This window comes from Delphinus delphis, chromosome 10 (assembly GCF_949987515.2).
Source record: "Delphinus delphis chromosome 10, mDelDel1.2, whole genome shotgun sequence".
NCBI lineage: Eukaryota > Metazoa > Chordata > Mammalia > Artiodactyla > Delphinidae > Delphinus > Delphinus delphis.
Genome location: NC_082692.2, coordinates 15697854 through 15716129, shown reverse-complemented (window position 1 = coordinate 15716129; position 18276 = coordinate 15697854). Strand labels below are relative to the sequence as shown.

Here is an 18276-nt window from a genome sequence, read left to right as displayed (position 1 = left end):
TTTTTTATGGCTGAGTAATATTCCATTGTGTGTGTGTGGGTGTGGGTGTGGGTGTGTGTGTGTGTGTGTGAGATGTGTGTATGTGTATATATATATATATATATATGTACACACTACATCTTCTTTATCCATTCCTCCACTGATGGACATTTAGGTTGCTTCCATGTCCTGGTTATTGTAAATAGTGCTGCAATGAACATTGAGGTGGATGTATCATTTCGAATTATGGTTTTCTCTGGATATATCCCCAGGAGTGGGATTGCTGGATCATATGGTAGCTCTATTTTTAGTTTTTTAAGGAACCTCCATACTGTTCTCCATAGTGGCTGTACCAATTTACATTCCCACCAACAGTGTCAGAGGGTTCCCTTTTCTCCACACCCTCGCCAGCATTTATTGTTTGTAGATTTTTTTGATGATGGCCAGTCTAAACCGGTAGGAGGTGATACCTCATTGTAGTTTTGATTTGCATTTCTCTAATAATTAGTGATGTTGAGCATCTTTTCATATGCCTCTTGGCCATCTCTATGTCTTCTTTGGAGAAATGTCTATTTAGATCTTCTGCCCATTTTTTGATTGGGTTGTTTGTTTTTTTGATATTGAGATGCATGTGCTATTTGTATAGTTTGGAGATTAATCCCTTATCTGCTGCTTCGCTTGCAAATATTTTCTCCCATTCTGTGGGTTTTCTTTTTGTTTTATTGATGGTTTCCTTCACAGTGTAAAAGCTTGTAAGTTTCATTAGGTCCCATTTGTTTATTTTTATTTTCATTACTCTCAGAGGTGGATCAAAAAAGATCTTGCTGCGATTTATGTCAGAGAGTGTTCTGCCTATGTTTCCAAGAGTTTTATAGTGTCTGGCCTTACATTTAGATCTTTAATCCATTTTGAGTTTATTTTTGTGCTTATTTTGTGTTTATTTTTATGGTGTTAGAGGATGTTCTCGTTTCATTCTTTTACGTGTAGCTGTTCAGTTTTCAGGTGTCATTTTAATTGCAGCTTTATTGAGATATAATTCACATACAATGCAATTCAACCACTTAAAGTATACAATTCAGCAGGTTTAAACACATATGCAGAGTGAATTTACAGAGTGTAACCATTTTACCACAGTTAATCTTGCAACATTTTCGTCACCCACCCAACCCGAAGAAACCTGTATGCATTAGCTGTCACACCTCACTTCCTCCCAATTCCCCGAGACTTAGGCAACCAGCAACCCATTTCTCTGTGGATTTGCCTAGTCTAGATAGTTCATAGAAATGGAATCATACAATATGTGGCCATTTATGTCTGGCTTTTTTCACTTAGCATAGTGTTTTCAAGGTCTATCCATGTTGTAGCATGTATCAGTACTTTATTGTTTCTATTGCTGAATAATAGTCTATTAGAGGGACATATCACATTTTATTTATCCATTCATCAGTTGATGGACATTTGGGTTATTTCTTTTGGGGCTGTTATGAATAATGTTGCTCTGAACATGTATGTACAAGTTTTTGTGTAGACATGTTTTTATTTCTCATGGGTATATACCTAGGAGTGGAATTGCTTGGTCATGTGGTAATTCTATGTTTAACGTTTTGAGGAACTGCCAGACTGTTTCTCAGGTAGCTGCACTGTTTAATGTTCCCACCAGTAATGTGTGAGGGTTCCAATTCTCCACGTTGTGGCCAAAACAATCTGTCTTTTTGATTCTGGTCATCCTAGTGCTTGTGAAGTCGTATCTCATGGTTTTGATTTGCATTTCTCTGAGGGTTGATTACTACTGAGCATCTTTTCATGTGCTTATTCACCATTTCTTTATCTTTTTTTAATATAAATGTCCATTCAGATCCTTTGGCCATTTTTAAATTGTTACTTTTGTCTTTTTATTATTGAGTTGGAAGTGTTCTTTATATAGTCTAGTACGAGTTCCTTAGCAGATATATGATTTGCACATATTTTCATGCATTCTGTGAATTTCACTTTCTTGATTGTGTGTGTCCTTTGAAGCACAAAATTTTAAGTTTTAATGATATCCATTTAATCTATCTTTTCCTTTTGTTACTTGTGCTTTTGGTGTTACATCTAAGAAGCCATCGCCAAATCTAAGGTCATGAAGATTTATGCCTGTGTTTTCTTCTAAGAGTTTTATAGTTTAACGCTTACATTTAGGTCTTTGAACCATTTTTAGTTACTTTTTGTATGCTTTTTATGTGGATATCTAGTTGTCCCATCGCTATTTGTTGAAGAGACTATTGCTTCCATTGAATTATCTTTTTGTGTGTGTATGATTTTTTTTTTGAACATCTTCATTGCAGCATAATTGCTTTACAGTGTTGTGTTAGTTTCTGCTGTATAACAAAGTGAATCAGCTATATGTATACATATATATGGGGATATAGGTATACACTGAATTATCTTGACATGCTTGTCGACATGGGTGTCACTTCTTAGGCTTGTATTGGATGGCTTTTTTCAAAATAAGATTGGTGCTATTTTTGGTCACTAAATGGTTTATTTCCAGGCAGCTACATTTTACAAATGTATCTTTTACTATGTGTGAATGAAAGAATTGCCTTTAAATAGAACGAAGCAGGTTAGAGCATATTCACATGAAGAAGCCAAGATCATATCCATCCAGGTGGAACCAGGGCCCTGGATTAGGTCACCTCCCAAACCAGCGCTGCTTACATTTAAATGTGCATTTGAATTCCATGGAGATCTTGTGAAAATGCAGGTTCTCATTTTCCGGTGGGAATGGAGTGTGAAAGTCTATGTTTCTGACAAGCTCCAGGCGATGCTGGCGGGGCTGGTCCTAGAACTTAGCTTAGAGTGAGAACGCAAGAGGGAGTTTCCGGTGATCTCCTTGTTCACTGTTGCCTATCTACTTCTTTAAAGTGATTTGGAAGGGAAAAACAATTGTTTGAATTCTGTATTTTATTTCATAATCTTCAAGATGAAACACTACCATGCCCAGAAATGGAATAAACGTTTTCTCCAGTGGCAGTCCTGCCAATCTTGATTGTTTTCTATCTTCCTTTTAGGCCTTTGATGATTGTCACTCAGAAGATCACAACCTTGGCATTCCAAGTTCATGACGGTGAGAAAAACAGCCCTCCTTTTGGTTCTAAGAGTGAGCCTGACCTTCAGAGCTCTTCTTTTCTACCGTATACACAGTCCAAAGGTTAGACAAGGGCTGGCAGATCTTGCAAAAAAAATTGCAGCCCACTTTAATCATAGCTTTTTACTTTCCCAGCTATTATTTACCATTTCCCTGCTGAATCCATAGTCTTGGCTAAAATGTTTATATTGAGAATGGTGGGTTTTCTGTTTAGTTTTACAGCGTTTTAAATTTAAGTTAATGTGTGGTGCTCTCTGCCCTTCATTTCCAAATCCATTCAGAAGAAATGGAATCCTTTTTCTTTGGTTTAATCTCTGAGAAGCTCATGAGGTAATAAAATGTTAAACAGCATTGGCTAGTTAACCATTTTTGGGGGGTGCGGGGGCTTGGAAAATTATCTAATGAGATTAGCCCAAACCTATAAAAAGCTGGGAAGAAAAATTATCTTTTCTTTCTATAAAACTGAACATTTTCTTCGCTCAGGCCCTTCCTGATAATGGCCAGAAAGTGTGATTATTTCCACTGTTGATACTGGGTTCCAGGAAAGGAGGATGGCCCTTCCATCCATGTGGAAGGTTTCAATATGGGCTTAAGAGATGCCAGGTGCAATTAGTAAAGGTATCTTCTGCGGATTTGTACGGCTCTGGCAAATGCTTTGCGACTGTTGAAACTTCTTTATGTGTTGACGGGTGGGAAGATTTAGTCTCTGCTAGCGAGTCTTCCTGTTTTTCCTTACAGCTGGGGAGCTGATTTAATTTCATTTTGACCCTGTTTATTCCTAGTTCATACTTGGTGATTTAGTCATTCTGTAGAGAACTGAGTAATTTTATTCTGAGGATGGAGTCTTTCTAGGGTGAGCAACTGTCCTGGTTTGCCCAGAACCCAGAAGTTTCCCAGGATATGAGATTTTTAGTGCCCACGTTGGCAAAGTCCTGGGCAAAATGGGATGATTTGGTCAATATTTTTGTACCTGAAAACCATTTGGTAGTTGTTATAGACTCACATTAGCACCGTAAGTCAATAGCTAAAATCAATTTAATTCCTGGGATTGCCAGAGCTGTACTATTTGATGAGATCTTAGAAAAAAGTGAGTGTGATATTTTTCTTTTATTAACATTGCTTCTTGGTTTTGTTTTGTTTTTAATACACAGGATTTTTGCCTAAATTTACTTTTTAAAGCATTCTCAGTTTACCCTGTTTTTTGGAACATCCCTTACATGCAGCAAAATGTTTATTTGCCTTTTTCTTTTTTTTTTCTTGTGTGTGGGAGGAACAAGTAAATTCCAGAAACACTCTGCCTTCTCTTAGGCATGTTTTTGAGTTGCCTTGATGGTCGGTAACCCTAATCAGTCTTAGCTGAATATACAGTTTTAAAGTCGACTTCTTCTGCTCTTAAGATGACAGTTCGGTTTCCTTGACTATTAGTTAACATACAGATTTTATAGGAAGCACAAATGTGATTTGGTTGGGAGTTTTTCTGGCATGGATGAGTTTTAAAAGAAGAAAAACCTCTTGATAATTCTTTTGTGTTTTCCGTGCATTCAGGGTTACGTTTCCTGTTTTTTGTGGAAGAGGAAAGTCCCCTATTCCTTTCCCCATCCATTCCATTGCATTCCCAGCTTATACCAGGTATCTGCACCCAGCATAATCAGGAAGGCAGTTAGGCAGGTGCTGGCTGCAAAGGCAGGCTTATGTCTCTCATGGAGCATTGAAAACGTATACAGCGTGGTAAGGAGTGTATGAGGTGTGAAGGGTTCTCTGGGATCCATGTTCATACTGTGTGAATTAAATCGGGGTAACCCCTGAATTCTCCCCTCTTCATAACCTATAGAGACTTTCCTCCTCACACGTGTCCTTACAGGCAGCGCTTTGATCCATTGAAAAAAATGGAGAACGGGGACTGTTTATGATTGATGAAACAAAAGCGAATCACTTCTTTCAAATGAGTTTTTATAAGCCTCTTTAAGGATTAAGTTATCTACTTCACTTAAAACTTCTTATTTCTTGGGACTTCCCCGGTGGCACAGTGGTTAAGACTGCACTCTCAGTGCAGGGGGCCCAGGTTCCATCCCTGGTCAGGGAACTAGATCCCACATTCCACAACTAAGAGCTCACATGCCACAAGGAAGATCCCATATGCTGCAACTAAGACCCAGTGCAGCCAAATAAATTAAATAAATAAATAAATATTTAAAAAAAAACAAAAAACAAAAAACTTCTTATTTCTCAATATTTCTTTTCATAGGATTAGGTCGAAAGGCTGAAGATCTTTCCACTGAGCAACGTCGGCTTGCTGTAAAGTAAGTGTGACAATATATTCTTGAGCCCCTTGGGTATCAGTATCCAGAGATCTTCCTTAATGTTGTTTATTGAATGAATCTGCTATTGATGGACACTTGGGTTGTCTACCAGTCTTTGGCTCTTATAAATGGTAAGCCATGATAACCTTGTCCATAGGTCATTTTAAATGGGTTTGGGTATAGCTGTGGGATAGATTCCCAGAACTGAGAGTGCTAGATCGAAGGGTAAATGGCTCTGTATTTTGTTAGTTTTACAGGATTCTCCTTCAGTGGGGTTGTTCTCTTTATTCCAAAATTATTTTTATTGGGCATGTGTCTGAGGGTTGCCAAGAAACAGTTAATTATCAGTGCCTATCAGTATGATTATGCTGGCATGAAAAAAGATAGGAAGTGGGGTTGGAGAGATAAATATGGGCTGGAGAATAGGATGAAGGAGGAAGCTGAAGGTGGTCTTCGGCCAGTGTTGATATGTAGTAGAAAGAGGATGGGTATCGGAGAGGAAGGGAGGCCGTATAAAGTAGGAGAATAACGCTGACGGAGGAGCAGAAATGGCTCATGGGGTAGCACATGGGGGAGAGTGGTGCAGCCATGGTGGAGGGTTCCTACCAGAGAGTAGCGGGAAATAACTGGGATATGTAAGAGAGGGTCCCAGCTTCATTCCTTCATTAAGATATTGGGACTTGGAAGCCACATAGAAAGTTATCATTGGAAGTCTAATGAACCAAGTTCTTTGCTAAGCATCATGGGGGTGTAAATGCTATAGGGCATAATTCCAGTGACTGGTTAGCAATGGCATCTGAGGAAGCCTTTGCCCACAATTCTGTCCTGCTTGACGAGCATGCCCTTTCAAAGGCCCTTAAAACACTAGACAGAACTGGTCTCTAGAAATTTTTTCCCGCCACTACCCTTGTCCGTTGTCCAGGACCTCGTGTCTGGATGCCAAAGCAGACAAGAGGCTGTTACAGCTGTAGTTTGTGTGGCCTCAAGTGGAAACCGGTTCCACCCATCATTTGTTTTGTATTTATTTTGGCAGTTGGGAGGGAGTTTTCCCATTTCAAAGCATCTCAACCAACTCACGTTAGGTCGGGTTCCGACCCTGCCTTATGTTCAGTACCTTCATTTTCTCTGGTAGACAGAAAGCCAAGGTTGTTGAGAAAGAACGTTTCCCAGCCTCAGGGTTGCCTTTGGCCCACTCCTGGCCCTCCGCGTTTATAGCTGTGGGTGGCCAGCAGAGGGCGCCACGGAGTGCTGTGCCTTCTCTGCGCCACCCACCTCAATAACTTCCTTTCAACTAGATTTCTCCTTAGACGGATTTTTAAAGAACCAGAACAAGGAAAGATCATGCCGCGTTTAACAACCCACAGAAACAACACCTGTGTTTACGATCGGCATATTTGCAAATATGAACGAAAAATCAAAGACCGAAGACTCTTCAACTTTTTACTTTATTTTCGCAGAGCAAAACCCTCCTTTTTGGAATACGTAAGCTACCTTCTCAACTTCATGAGTGTCATAGCAGGCCCTTGTAACAATTTCAAGGAGTATATAGCCTTCATTGAGGGAAGACATACACACATGAAGTTGCTGGAAGTGAACTGGAAGGAAAAAGGCTTCCACAGCCTGCCAGAGCCTTCTCCCACTGTAAGTTTTTAGTGCCAAGTATTTACCCAGAGGTCCAGAAAATGAGCTTTGCTGCCAGGGCTGACTGTCACTTTTAATTGTTCTAATTAAAAAGCCAAACAGTTTATCAGAAATCTTGGCTGGTAACATTTTCCCCCCGTTTGTTTAAAATATCAATATTGGTATTTATTTGCAGTAGTTCTCTGTGTTGGAGCAACAGATGTTTATTTCACAGAGCCAATTCACAGCTCATTGGCTGGGAATATTGAAGCAATTAACCCATTTGCCAACCAGCCAATATTTAGTGCCTACAATGTGCCTATGACTGTGCTTGTGAACACATTCAAATTTATGAGTGTTTTCTCTTTATGAATAGAAATTCATAGACAGCCAAAAGATACTATGTCATAAATGGTGGAGGAGGAAAGAGTGGGACCAGAATAAATGTGCTTTTTATTGCAGATCCTGCTTTTATGGCAAGGGAAACCAGTTTTACACTGGCATGCCTGTAGTTTGGTCATATTGACTTTGAGAGAGTTTAGGTGGTTTTTTAAAACAACATTTAAATTTTAATCTGAAGTGTATTAACCTCAGATTAGTCAACATGCGCTTAATTCACTGAACTTTACAAATATGCTGAATTTATCCAGATCAAATATCCTATATTTAAGGGAAATTTGTAATTAATTGAAGGGATAGGGAACATTGGAAAGGGAGAAATTGAGGATAATTTAAATATTTTTAAAGTGCTACCATCAGGCAGCATTAAGTATTTGAAAATTTAAGTGATTAATACAGCATGCATTTTTGGAGAGTTTTGACACATTTGGGTCCTCTGCTCTTTATGATTACTTAGATGTCTCAGCCCCAGCGGTTTTATTGACATAATCTAGGAGTGAGGTCACCGTGGCTGGGAGACATCAAAGTAACCACAGGTGTTTCTAGGGAGTCTCTGTCACAGGAGTGCTGCGTTTCACATACTTGAATTTGGAAAATAACATTATTAGAGAGTCTTCACATCACTCTCCAAGGAGACTCTCGCATTTTTTTGTGCCCAGAGAACATGAAGCGGTAAGGTTGCATTTTGGCTAAGGACACACGGATGGGAGGGGCTGGCGCACACAAGCTGCTGGCCCCTCAGCAGTGTCATCATAGTTAAGCGTGGTGCGCACTTAACGGGGAGCCCCGCACTGCTTTCAGCCCCTTGTAAATATTGACGCGCTGAAACCCCAAGCCACCCTCTGGGGGAGGTGCTACTGCTATCCCTATGTTACAAGTAAAAGAAGTCTGTTTTTATAAAGTTGGGAACTATAATTCTGTTGATGTTTGGAATGTCAGGGGAACCAGGCAAAACGATTCCATCCAGAGGAATCTGAAACCTCTGTATAGCTTAACCCCAGAGTAGACTACATGTAAACCATCCGGAAAGGTTTTCTAAAGCTTTCTACTACCTGCCCACGTTCTGGCTCAGACATGTAATCATGTGCACATAATCCTTCCCAACTAAGCCTCTGTGCCCCTTGCTGGTGATTCAAACCCATTTGCTTGGCTCTGCTGGCTGCAGGACCGCAAGGCCAATGGTTCGTTCTTTCTGATGGAAGATCGCCACCCTGTAATGTTACTGATTTCTCTTACGTTTTGGGTAATAAACCAGCTGCCCATTGTTGGTAGAATGTGCCGGTAAACGTTTTCTTTTGTTTTAGATCCATCCACCTCCGGTGTCAGAGGTGTATTCTGCATCTAAATATAGCACATAATGCCCATCACCCAATACGTGCCCTGAGGAAGAATGCCTTTTGCCACTCCTTCTAGAGAATATTGCCAAAGCAGCTTTGAAACGGCTTTGTTCTCAGTATGCCTTTGCTGAAATTGTTTTCCTCATACCAGTGTCTTCTGAATAGTTACCTCATTTTTCCCCCCATTTTCAGGGAGCCGTGATACACAAATTGTGCATGACCTTGGTGTCTCTCCTTTTGTTTTTGACGCTTACGAAGACCTTCCCTGTCACCTGCCTGGTTGACGACTGGTTTGTTCATAAAGCAAACTTTCTGACCCGACTCTGCTACTTATATGTGGTCATGCAAGCCTCGAAGCCGAAGTATTACTTTGCCTGGACGTTAGGTGAGTTTGTTGGAGGGTGCTAAATGAATGAGGGAAAAATGATACTCCTTGGACGGCTTGGCCAGGGCAGCATTTGGATCAGCTAATCTAAAAAAAGTCCAATGCGTGATGGAAGGCAGTTGAGCCAGGGTCACTTTCTACCTTCCGGAGTAACCCTCTTCTTTCCCGCCGCCCATAAACTCAATTATCTGTGATAAGGAGGAAAGAAATCCCGGCTGTTGTTATCAACAGACGTCACAACCTGGAAGCTGCTGCTTCTACCAATCCTACTTGGAAAGTTAGGGGAAAATTCCAGAATGATCTGGCTTTCTGGTAATTTTTCTGGCTTGTCTGTAATACAGGATATACACTGACTTAATTGTATCAACACACATGCTCATTTAGGTTACACTTCTTTAAGAAATGGTTGGTTAAGCTTTATGCCTTAGAAAGAAACTGATTTCAAGTGACTTTTTTTTTTTAAAGGTAGAAAGTTCAACTTAATTTGGTATTATCACACTTGTTTCCCCCCTGTGAGATAACTTTAGTCAATATTAAGGTTTCATCTCTTTCCTTTTAAATAATTTTAGACCAGAAAAGTTGAAACCTTTGCTAAAGTGAGCAGTAAACCTTCTGTTTACTTACCAAGAATGGTAAAGTATTTTGATAAGGCATGGTAACCGTATCTATTTCACATTTGGAACCCTTTCAGGAATGGAAGTTTAACACCTTAGCTGCCAGTGACCTGGGGCTTGATGTCAGGGAACAGTGACTTGGTTTATGAAGCCAAATAGATTATTAAACTCAGTTCCCAGTGCTTAGTCCATATTTCATAAGGGCACAGCACTTAATTGAGTTCTCTTCTCTCATTTCATGCTCCACGTTTATAGCCCCCAAATCAAGTTCGTAGCTACTGTTTTTTTCATTTATTATTTTTATTACGGTAAAATATACAGAATGTAAAAGTTGCCATTTTAACCATCTTTAGTGTACGATTTAATGGCGTTAAGTTCGTTTACAGTGTTGTGCAACCATCGTCACCGCCATCCATCTCCAGAACTTTTCCTGAAACAGAAACTGTCCATTAAACAAAGCAATAACCCCCCATTCCTCTTTCTTCCCTGCTCCTGGTCCAAATTATTTTTAAAGGTCACAATGTTCAGAGACAGGTTCAGTCTAGCGCAGTATTTATGTTACGCTTGACCAGAGAGAGACTTCAGAGCTTTTCCAAAATTTGCCACGGGGGAAATTTTGTTTCTGGTCCCATTCAGTTTAATTCAAGGAGTTTTTTTGTGGAGTACCAGTCTGTGTGCTGTGAGGAACTCAAAGGTGAGTAAGATATCTCAGCCCTCAAGACCGTTACAGTCTGTGAGGACACAGACGTGTACACCAACCAGGCAATACACGTCAAGAGCTGCCCCAGGAGTAGGATTACAGAGGGGATGATGTATATGGACTGGTCCTTGGGGAGGGCTTCCAGAGTCTCCGTGTATCTGATTCCTTTTTCTGCAGATGCTTTATTATTGAAAACTAATTTCCTTCGTAGGTAGGCATTAGGCCTACTATGGATGGAATACTGGGCATATTTTTGTATGTGAAGTAGAGTTTTCGCTTTGCTCCAACCTTGAGAGAGAGAGAGAGGGAGAGAGAGAGAGAGAGAGAGAGTGTGTGTGTGTGTGTAATAGAATCTCACTCCTTTCCTAACCTCTACTTCTTCACTTTTCCTCCTTTTCTTTTCCCCTCTCCCTCCCCTTCCCGCTGCCGTATTCTGTATCCCAGGGCTTATGGGCTGGCTTCTGGAGTAAAGCAGCTCCTGATTTAAGGAGGAAAGAAAGGCCATGCCGTAGTCTCATAGGGAAAGTCTAACACGAGGTGGGTTGTGCTGGCGGGGACCTGGGTGGGGAGGGGCTTACGGGGCACAGGGGTGTCCGCCGTCAGTCTGCTCGTTGCGGAGTGACCCCAGATATTTGGAATAGAGGAGTGACCCTTTCCATGGACAGCTTTCTCTGTGGACTTACCTCTTTGTTCTCCCCCACTGCCCTTTCTTTATTGTTTCTCGTGGCTTCCGTAGAAACACTTCATTACTTTGACCTCCATTTGAAGTTTGTTGTAGTTTCGATTGCATGGGCTGGTCTGAAATTAAGCTTTGTATTATTTATGAGTAAAGAAGCAATGAATAGTGTAACAGGGAATGTTTAAACTGCTTAACTGAATAATTGTTTTATCCAGCTCCTTCAAACACCATTTACATATAATTGATTAATAATACATGATTATAAATTTAATCCTTAAAGCTGGCCTCTTGATGAATCTCAGCTAAGTTGCACTGTGTAAGCCTAATTCTAGTTACCGTTTCTATGGAAAGAGTACAGCTATTTTCTTTGGACTTAGCATAGGAGGCTGGGTGGTTGTTTTTCTTCTAATTAGTACTAATGAGTGAGACTCAATTTTAGCCCAGGCTGTGTTCTAAAGATCACAGATTCCAAAATGTGGGTGTCTAAATGAATTTATCTTCAGTCATATGTTAGAGCCGTGTACCATGCAAGCGAAGCCAGTTTTAGACTGGTGAAATTAGAACCTCTAACTGCTCTAAAGCAAAAACCAGTCTTGGATACAGAGTAGCAGAATGCGCTCGGGGGAGCAGGGAATTCTGACCTCCTCTAAATGCAGCAGTTCGGAGAGTCACCGCTTCTGGTTCTTACATTTATCTTTCAGACGACTCCTAGCCACTCAGGCTGTGGAACCAGAGTTCTAGTATTCAGATTCTAGCACTGTTTAACATTAAGATCACTCAGGTGGTAACATTACTAAGCTTTAGTCTTCTCAATAGCAAGATGGGGGTGGTAATAATAATGATAATAATGGTGGCAGCTGACCATTCTTGAGCGCTGTCTTGGGCCGGGCCCTGTGTTATGCACTCTACATATATTCAATTTGGTTTAATCCTTTCAACATCCCTTTAAAATGGGTACTGTTATTACATCCATTTTCTACTCAGGGGAATAGGTTTCTAGAAGTTAGACAACTCTCCCAAGGCTGTGAATTGACCCTGTTCCCAAGTGGAGAAGGGAACCCAGGAGAGCTGTCATTCCCACCCTGAACCACCACCTTGCTCACAATGGTGTGATTAAATGAGAAATGTCTATGGAATGCTTTACAGAATCCTGGGAAAATAGTAAGGACCAAAAAAAAAAAGTCATTCTTCTTCTTTTTTTTAGATCTGAGGCTGGAGATGGGAGAGGGAATTCCGGGGTTGCTATGCCGGTCCCAGCATGGTCAGCCCAGCCCTGTTTTTAGTTGTCAACACAACCCTCAAGGGCTTGTCCTCTCCTGGTTTAGTTTATTTCTGTCATTCACAGTTTGTGCCCACACATTTTAAAACTCTTGGTTTCTTAACTGGTACACTCTGCCTTTGTTCTTCTTTTTCTTTTCCACTGAGTTTCCCTCCGGTCGGCTTGGGAGAAAGACGTGTTAGGACTCGGTACTTTTCCTCCTTTCTTCTAAAAGAAACCAGATCATTTTACAGTGAAGCTAAGAATAAGATAAGCGATACTAAATCATCAACGATGCCAAAAGGGAAAGGAGGCATACTTAGAGCGGGTGATTTTTCTTCAGAAGTCCAGCTGGAGTTGGACCTGAACTCCCATAGAAATGGAATGAACAGAACTAGCGAAGGAAAGGTTTCTCTGAGCTCTCCCCCAGATCTCAGACTTTAAAATTTCATGAGTTTATTTTTCTTAGGAAAATATTCTAACAGACTGAACTTGAAAGAAGATAAGTGAAGAGAAAAAATTAGCCTCTTGGCTATCATAATACAACTGTGTTGATTTCATCAGATCTCTTTTTGAGTGTAAAAAATTTCATTAAGGAATTGAGTAGAACTGAATTACAGCAGGGGGACATTTTCATAGAGTTCAGTGAAGTGACATAACGGTGGACACAGGAGCTTTTGGACTGACTTTGTGGGTAGGGTGGCTTTGGTCATTGTGTCCACATGTGGCCTCTATGGCAGCTGGTCCCAAATTCACATCTCTAGAACCGTTCTTTTTCTTAGGTTCTAAATTTTTCTAACTGTATCTTGGCTGCCCCAACTGATATCCTACTGGCATGTCATGCTTAACGTGTCCAGAACGAGCTCCAATTTCTCTTTCAGAGCTGGTTCTCCTCCTGATACAATGATATCAGCCTGTGTCCCGCCATCTTTAATGACAGCTCTTGGACGGAGTCCCCTATATCTTCTGGTCTCTGAGCTTACATGTATTTTCACCTTTTCCCCTTTCTCCCCTTATACCCAGTTGGTCACTAAATCTTCCTGTTTCTTTGTTTTGCTTCTTCATTTCTCTTTTTTTCATTTTGCATTCTGTGAGCATCTAGCACCTTCCTTCTTACTTAGCAGGTGCTCACTAAATGCTAGTGAATGAATAAAAATGAATAAAAGTTGAGGTCACCCAAGAGCCCAAACTGATTCATAATGGTGCCAGGTCCTTTAAATTTATTTTGGTTTCTTTTCCAAGGAAACTCTCTCTCTTCATCTTAAAGCTAGACAGACATTTAGTATCTGTTAAAGCAGCAATGTGACTTTTGCTCCACATCCTAATGTGTTGTTTTAAAAACCATAGCTGACGCAGTGAATAACGCAGCTGGCTTTGGGTTCAGCGGAGTGGATAAGAATGGAAATTTCTGTTGGGATCTGCTTTCTAACCTAAACATCTGGAAAATTGAGGTGAGTTTATCATGCTTTTGAATCAAGCTGCCATTGTGAATAAAGCAGATGGTTTGCTGTGAGTGTGGCATCCACAGAAGTTTATCATCAGTGTGCGAGGAAAAGCTGCTAGCAGGAAATGCTGGCTCCAGCAGGCTCGGGGACATTTTGTATCTTGGAACTCTTTCCTTTTTTTTTTTTTTTTTTTTTCTTTTCTTTTAAGGTGCCTACTTTCTTGGCAGTATTAATGGTTCAAGTAGTAACAACACACGAAAAATCTGAAAAAGAGCCAGGAAAATCTTTTTGTTGCTTACATTCCTGTCCTGTCAACTAGAAAGTACAGATATCATTTTCTCTTGTTCACATTCTCCTTTCCTCAGTCAAGGGTACAGACTAGCAGTTGTATTTAGATTTCAGCATTGCCAGTGTTCTTGGTGGTTCCTTTGGAAACATTTGTAATGCCTTCGCTTTTAAGAATTGTAATTGGTGCACAGCTTTTAGGCCACTAGAATTAGTGTGGTTTTTCTTTTTCGCTGGCTTTGTTCTTGGACCACAGTTCTGGATATGTTTCCGTCTCTAGAGGTGGTCTCTCTGGGGCCCCATCCTTCTTGGTTCCCTTGGCATTGTCATCCCTCGGAGCTGAAAGGAATGCCAAGTCTTGGGCCCTTTTCCTCCTGGCAGCTGGTTGGGAGGAAGGGCATGATTCTCAACATACCAAAGTGTTGGTTCTCCAGCCACGTGACTCATGGTTGCTGGTGGTTGATTTTCCACCTGCCACAGGGCAGGCAGAGTGCCACTGGAGAGTTTGGGCAGAAAGGGGATGCCATATAGGGCAGGAAACCCGGGATGTGGAGACTGACCACCTGCCACCCACATTTGGTGGAAACTAGGCCTTCAGGGGACCTGTGTTCTGGGTAAAGGGCTGAGTTATGTATTTATTATAAAAGAAAACCAGAAGGAGAAAGTTTGTATTTCCAATAAAGTTGATATAGAGCAAGGAGCTAAAGGATACCAAGGAAGTGCGACTTATTTAAGGCACCTTGAAGCTGTGTGTATAGCATTTTATCAGCCATAGAAGGTGTCTAAATGGCTAAATAAAACTCCGTAGGGTTTTGACATTAAAAACTCATAGTACAAAAGTCTGTCTGTCTGTCCGTCCATCATTGGTCTGATATCTCTCTCCCTTCCTTCCAAACATATTACATTAGGCCAGTGTGTGGCCTAAGATTTTCTTACGGTTGAAACAGAAAACAGTGACATTTGCACTTTTCAACTTCGTTAGGAATTCTGGTTCTTAAATGTTTGCTTCATGCTGTCTACCACCAGCCTTTATTAAGTCTTTTTGTCTTCTTTTTTCTTTTGAATGAGAAAACCCAGTTGATGACTTATTTTGGAATCTCTTTTTCTCAATGGTTGATTTACCTGCATCATTGCCAGTTGGGTGATATCTGTTTCCTTTTCTGTATTGTGACTCCTTCCTGCATAAAATCTCCTTACTATTCTAGATACAAGTGGAAGCACTTGAACCTGTGCTATTTGTAGAATAACTTCACCAGACTGACCTGGTTTACAGATGGCCACAGAATGAAAAGATGACAATTAAATTCAAGCCGTCTCCGTAAAGGCGCTAAATTCACATGATGAAACTTTTCCGGTGGCAAATCCCATTTTAGAGTATTTAGTTTTAAAATTCAGATGACTTAAATTTTGTGTTTCACCAGAATGGAAGGAAAACCTACAAAACGTTCCTTCAGTCGTCCTATAATTTGAAAATAGATTGAGAAAAATTGAGACTTTGTGAGCCAAGTTTTAGTTGCAAAGTAAATCTTATAAACCCCCGAAAATTTGACTGTGTGCAATGGAACAGCGGATCTGCTCCTGAGTCAGTACTCACTGTTGAAATAGCACGTCTAATCTGCCGCCAGGGAAATTCTGGGGAGGACTTTCCATTTCTTGGGGTATTTTTAAAGCTAATGATAGGTGTTATTTTCTCCTTTCTAGACTGCCACAAGTTTCAAAATGTACTTAGAAAACTGGAATATTCAGACAGCTACTTGGCTAAAGCGGTAAGGAAACCAAAAACGACCTCATTACTCATGGCACTGGGATATGTTTAGATGGGTGTCATTAGATGAACAGCGATAGTCTGCCAGTGGTAACCTCATCTGACACTTGTGTTTGGTATTAACATCTATGCTGTGTAAATGAAAAAGTAGAAATACAGTAATTTGAGAAGGTCACAAGGTAGCATATTTATTTTACTGTACCAAATACTTCATACTGCCATTACTGTGTACCAGGTACTCATTTAATCCTCATAACGATCCCATGAGGTGTTGGTAATTATTATCCCCATTTTACAGATGAGGAAAGTGAGGCACAGAGGGGTTATGTAACTTGCCCAAAGTCACACAGCTTATGAGCAATAGATATGAGCCCATATCTCATAGATAATAGATATGAGTGTCTCTCCAGAGCCAGGCTCTTAAGCTCTATGATGTGCTGCCTCTTATCTAGAGGAGAGCCTATTGCTCAGATGTCATGGAAAGTCAGTGTCAGCATCAGATCACTGAAGATTGCTGTGTTTATTTTATCCCCCGTATCGAAAGCTTTATGGTGCCCCAAATGCTTGTGCTTTTCAACTTTGTATTTTTGTTGTTTCTCTGTCCTTTTGTTTTTCTACACATTCCAAAATTAGAAACATTAGTTATTGTGGAGCTAATGATATGCTATCCTTGAAGTGGCAAAGTTGAGCTCGTGAATATTCCTTTCACATGAGTGCAGGGAGAGTATAAAGATATTAAGCTGTTGATTCTGCTGTTTTTGATAAGTAGCATTTTTCATCAGTTAAAACATCGGGGTAAAAGAAGAGACAATGTATAATAATTCCAACAAAGTAAACTCATGCAACTACTCTGAACGTGCAGTTTTCGAAAATTTGCCCTTAATGTTATTGCTATTCATTTTGCAAGTCATTTTAGCATAAACCTCTTTCTGTATATTGAATAATCCCAATGTATGGAGAGTCCTACAGTCTCCACTAGGAGTTTGTTCTACATAAACATTTTTTATGTGACTGAACATACATGTGGGCACATAAAAAATGAAAAAACACTATTTAAAAATCATTTTAGAAAATGGAATATTTCATTCATACAAAAATACAGAGGGTAAGAAACAAATACCCATGCAAACTACCTCTCATTTCAAAAAGAAACATTACAAATGGAGTCCCATCCTGTGTTTCTTTCCTCAAATGCATTCCCTTTCTTCCTATGAAGAGAGAGCCATAGTCCTTAGTTTGGGTTTAACTTGGTCACTTTTGACAGCCCATCCAGGCTGGATTGGTATTAACTGTTGGGATTTCTGTTTTACTTTTCATCTGGGCCCTCTCATTTAGGAAGCCATGTCGTTGCTCCTATGGTGCCACTGGCAATCCGTGGACTGAATTTGGCAGGAAGTCCCCTGTCATGTTGTTTTAATAAACAACCAAGAAGCTAAAGATCTCCGGAGTATTTGCTGACAGTTTCTAGATTCTTACGATGTCCTCACTCTTTAAGGCAAATTCATGGATTGGAATCCAATAGATACTGAGGACTGAAGAAGCCATATAACTGACACGTTGATTTTGTGCTGGAGTCATGGCCAAGAGAGATGAGAAGGCTGCAGTGTTGATGAGTTAGATGACATTGGGGCCAGTGTGGAAAAGTAACTTAATTTAGACGAAATAAGGATCTCACTTCTAAAGACCCTGATTCTAAAAGTTTTAGTGCCAATGACACTTATTTATCCATAAGTATCCTGGTAGATTAGGCCATTGGTGGAATAAGCTTCTATAAGGCAGGAGCTCTCATTGGGGAAAAGCGACCACTCTTTTATTAGATATTGTGTGATGGGGTCCAGATCATTTAGTCCTATGGAGGTTAAACATTCATGCATCTTACAAAGGGATTGGACTGTGTGAATGGCCCATCTGGGAGTGTTTAAGAAAACTAGAGCTCAAAGCTGCTTGGATTGCGCTGCAAGTGCCTGAAAAGGGTGAGGCAGGCACCCCATCAATATTGGATCAAATGATTTCTGCATGATTGGTTCCAAAATGATGCAGGTGTAGGCGGAAGTTTCTGGTATGTTTGACCTGTGGCCCGTTGTACCTTCCTGTCTTCACAGAGTGTGCTATGAGCGGGTTCCCTGGCACCCCACAGTGCTAACCTTCATCCTGTCTGCCTTGTGGCATGGTGTCTACCCTGGATACTACTTTACCTTCTTAACTGGAATCCTTGTCACACTAGCAGCCAGAACGGTAAGCTCCCTTTGGCTGTGGGGTCTTTTCCTTAGTAATCGGATGCCTGTGTGTTTGTGTTTTAGGTCCCAGCAGAAGTGGTGTTGGGGGTGATGGTAGGAGTGATGTTTTGAAAAATCAACAAAAGTCTTCCCATTAGAGAAATACT

The 18276-nt window shown here is 40.5% G+C and overlaps 1 protein-coding gene across 1 annotated transcript in view; it reads left to right on the top strand.

Annotated features, from left to right (window-relative positions):
* The window catches only part of MBOAT1 (membrane bound O-acyltransferase domain containing 1), a 113610-nt gene that overhangs the window by 79958 nt on the left and 15376 nt on the right, over positions 1–18276 (top strand). The window contains exons 5-11 of the mRNA XM_060021575.1: positions 3030–3085; positions 5352–5406; positions 6864–7047; positions 8955–9147; positions 13746–13849; positions 15830–15894; positions 17996–18128. Of these exons, the coding sequence (XP_059877558.1) occupies positions 3030–3085; positions 5352–5406; positions 6864–7047; positions 8955–9147; positions 13746–13849; positions 15830–15894; positions 17996–18128 (790 nt within the window). The remainder of the gene's footprint in view (positions 1–3029; positions 3086–5351; positions 5407–6863; positions 7048–8954; positions 9148–13745; positions 13850–15829; positions 15895–17995; positions 18129–18276) is intronic.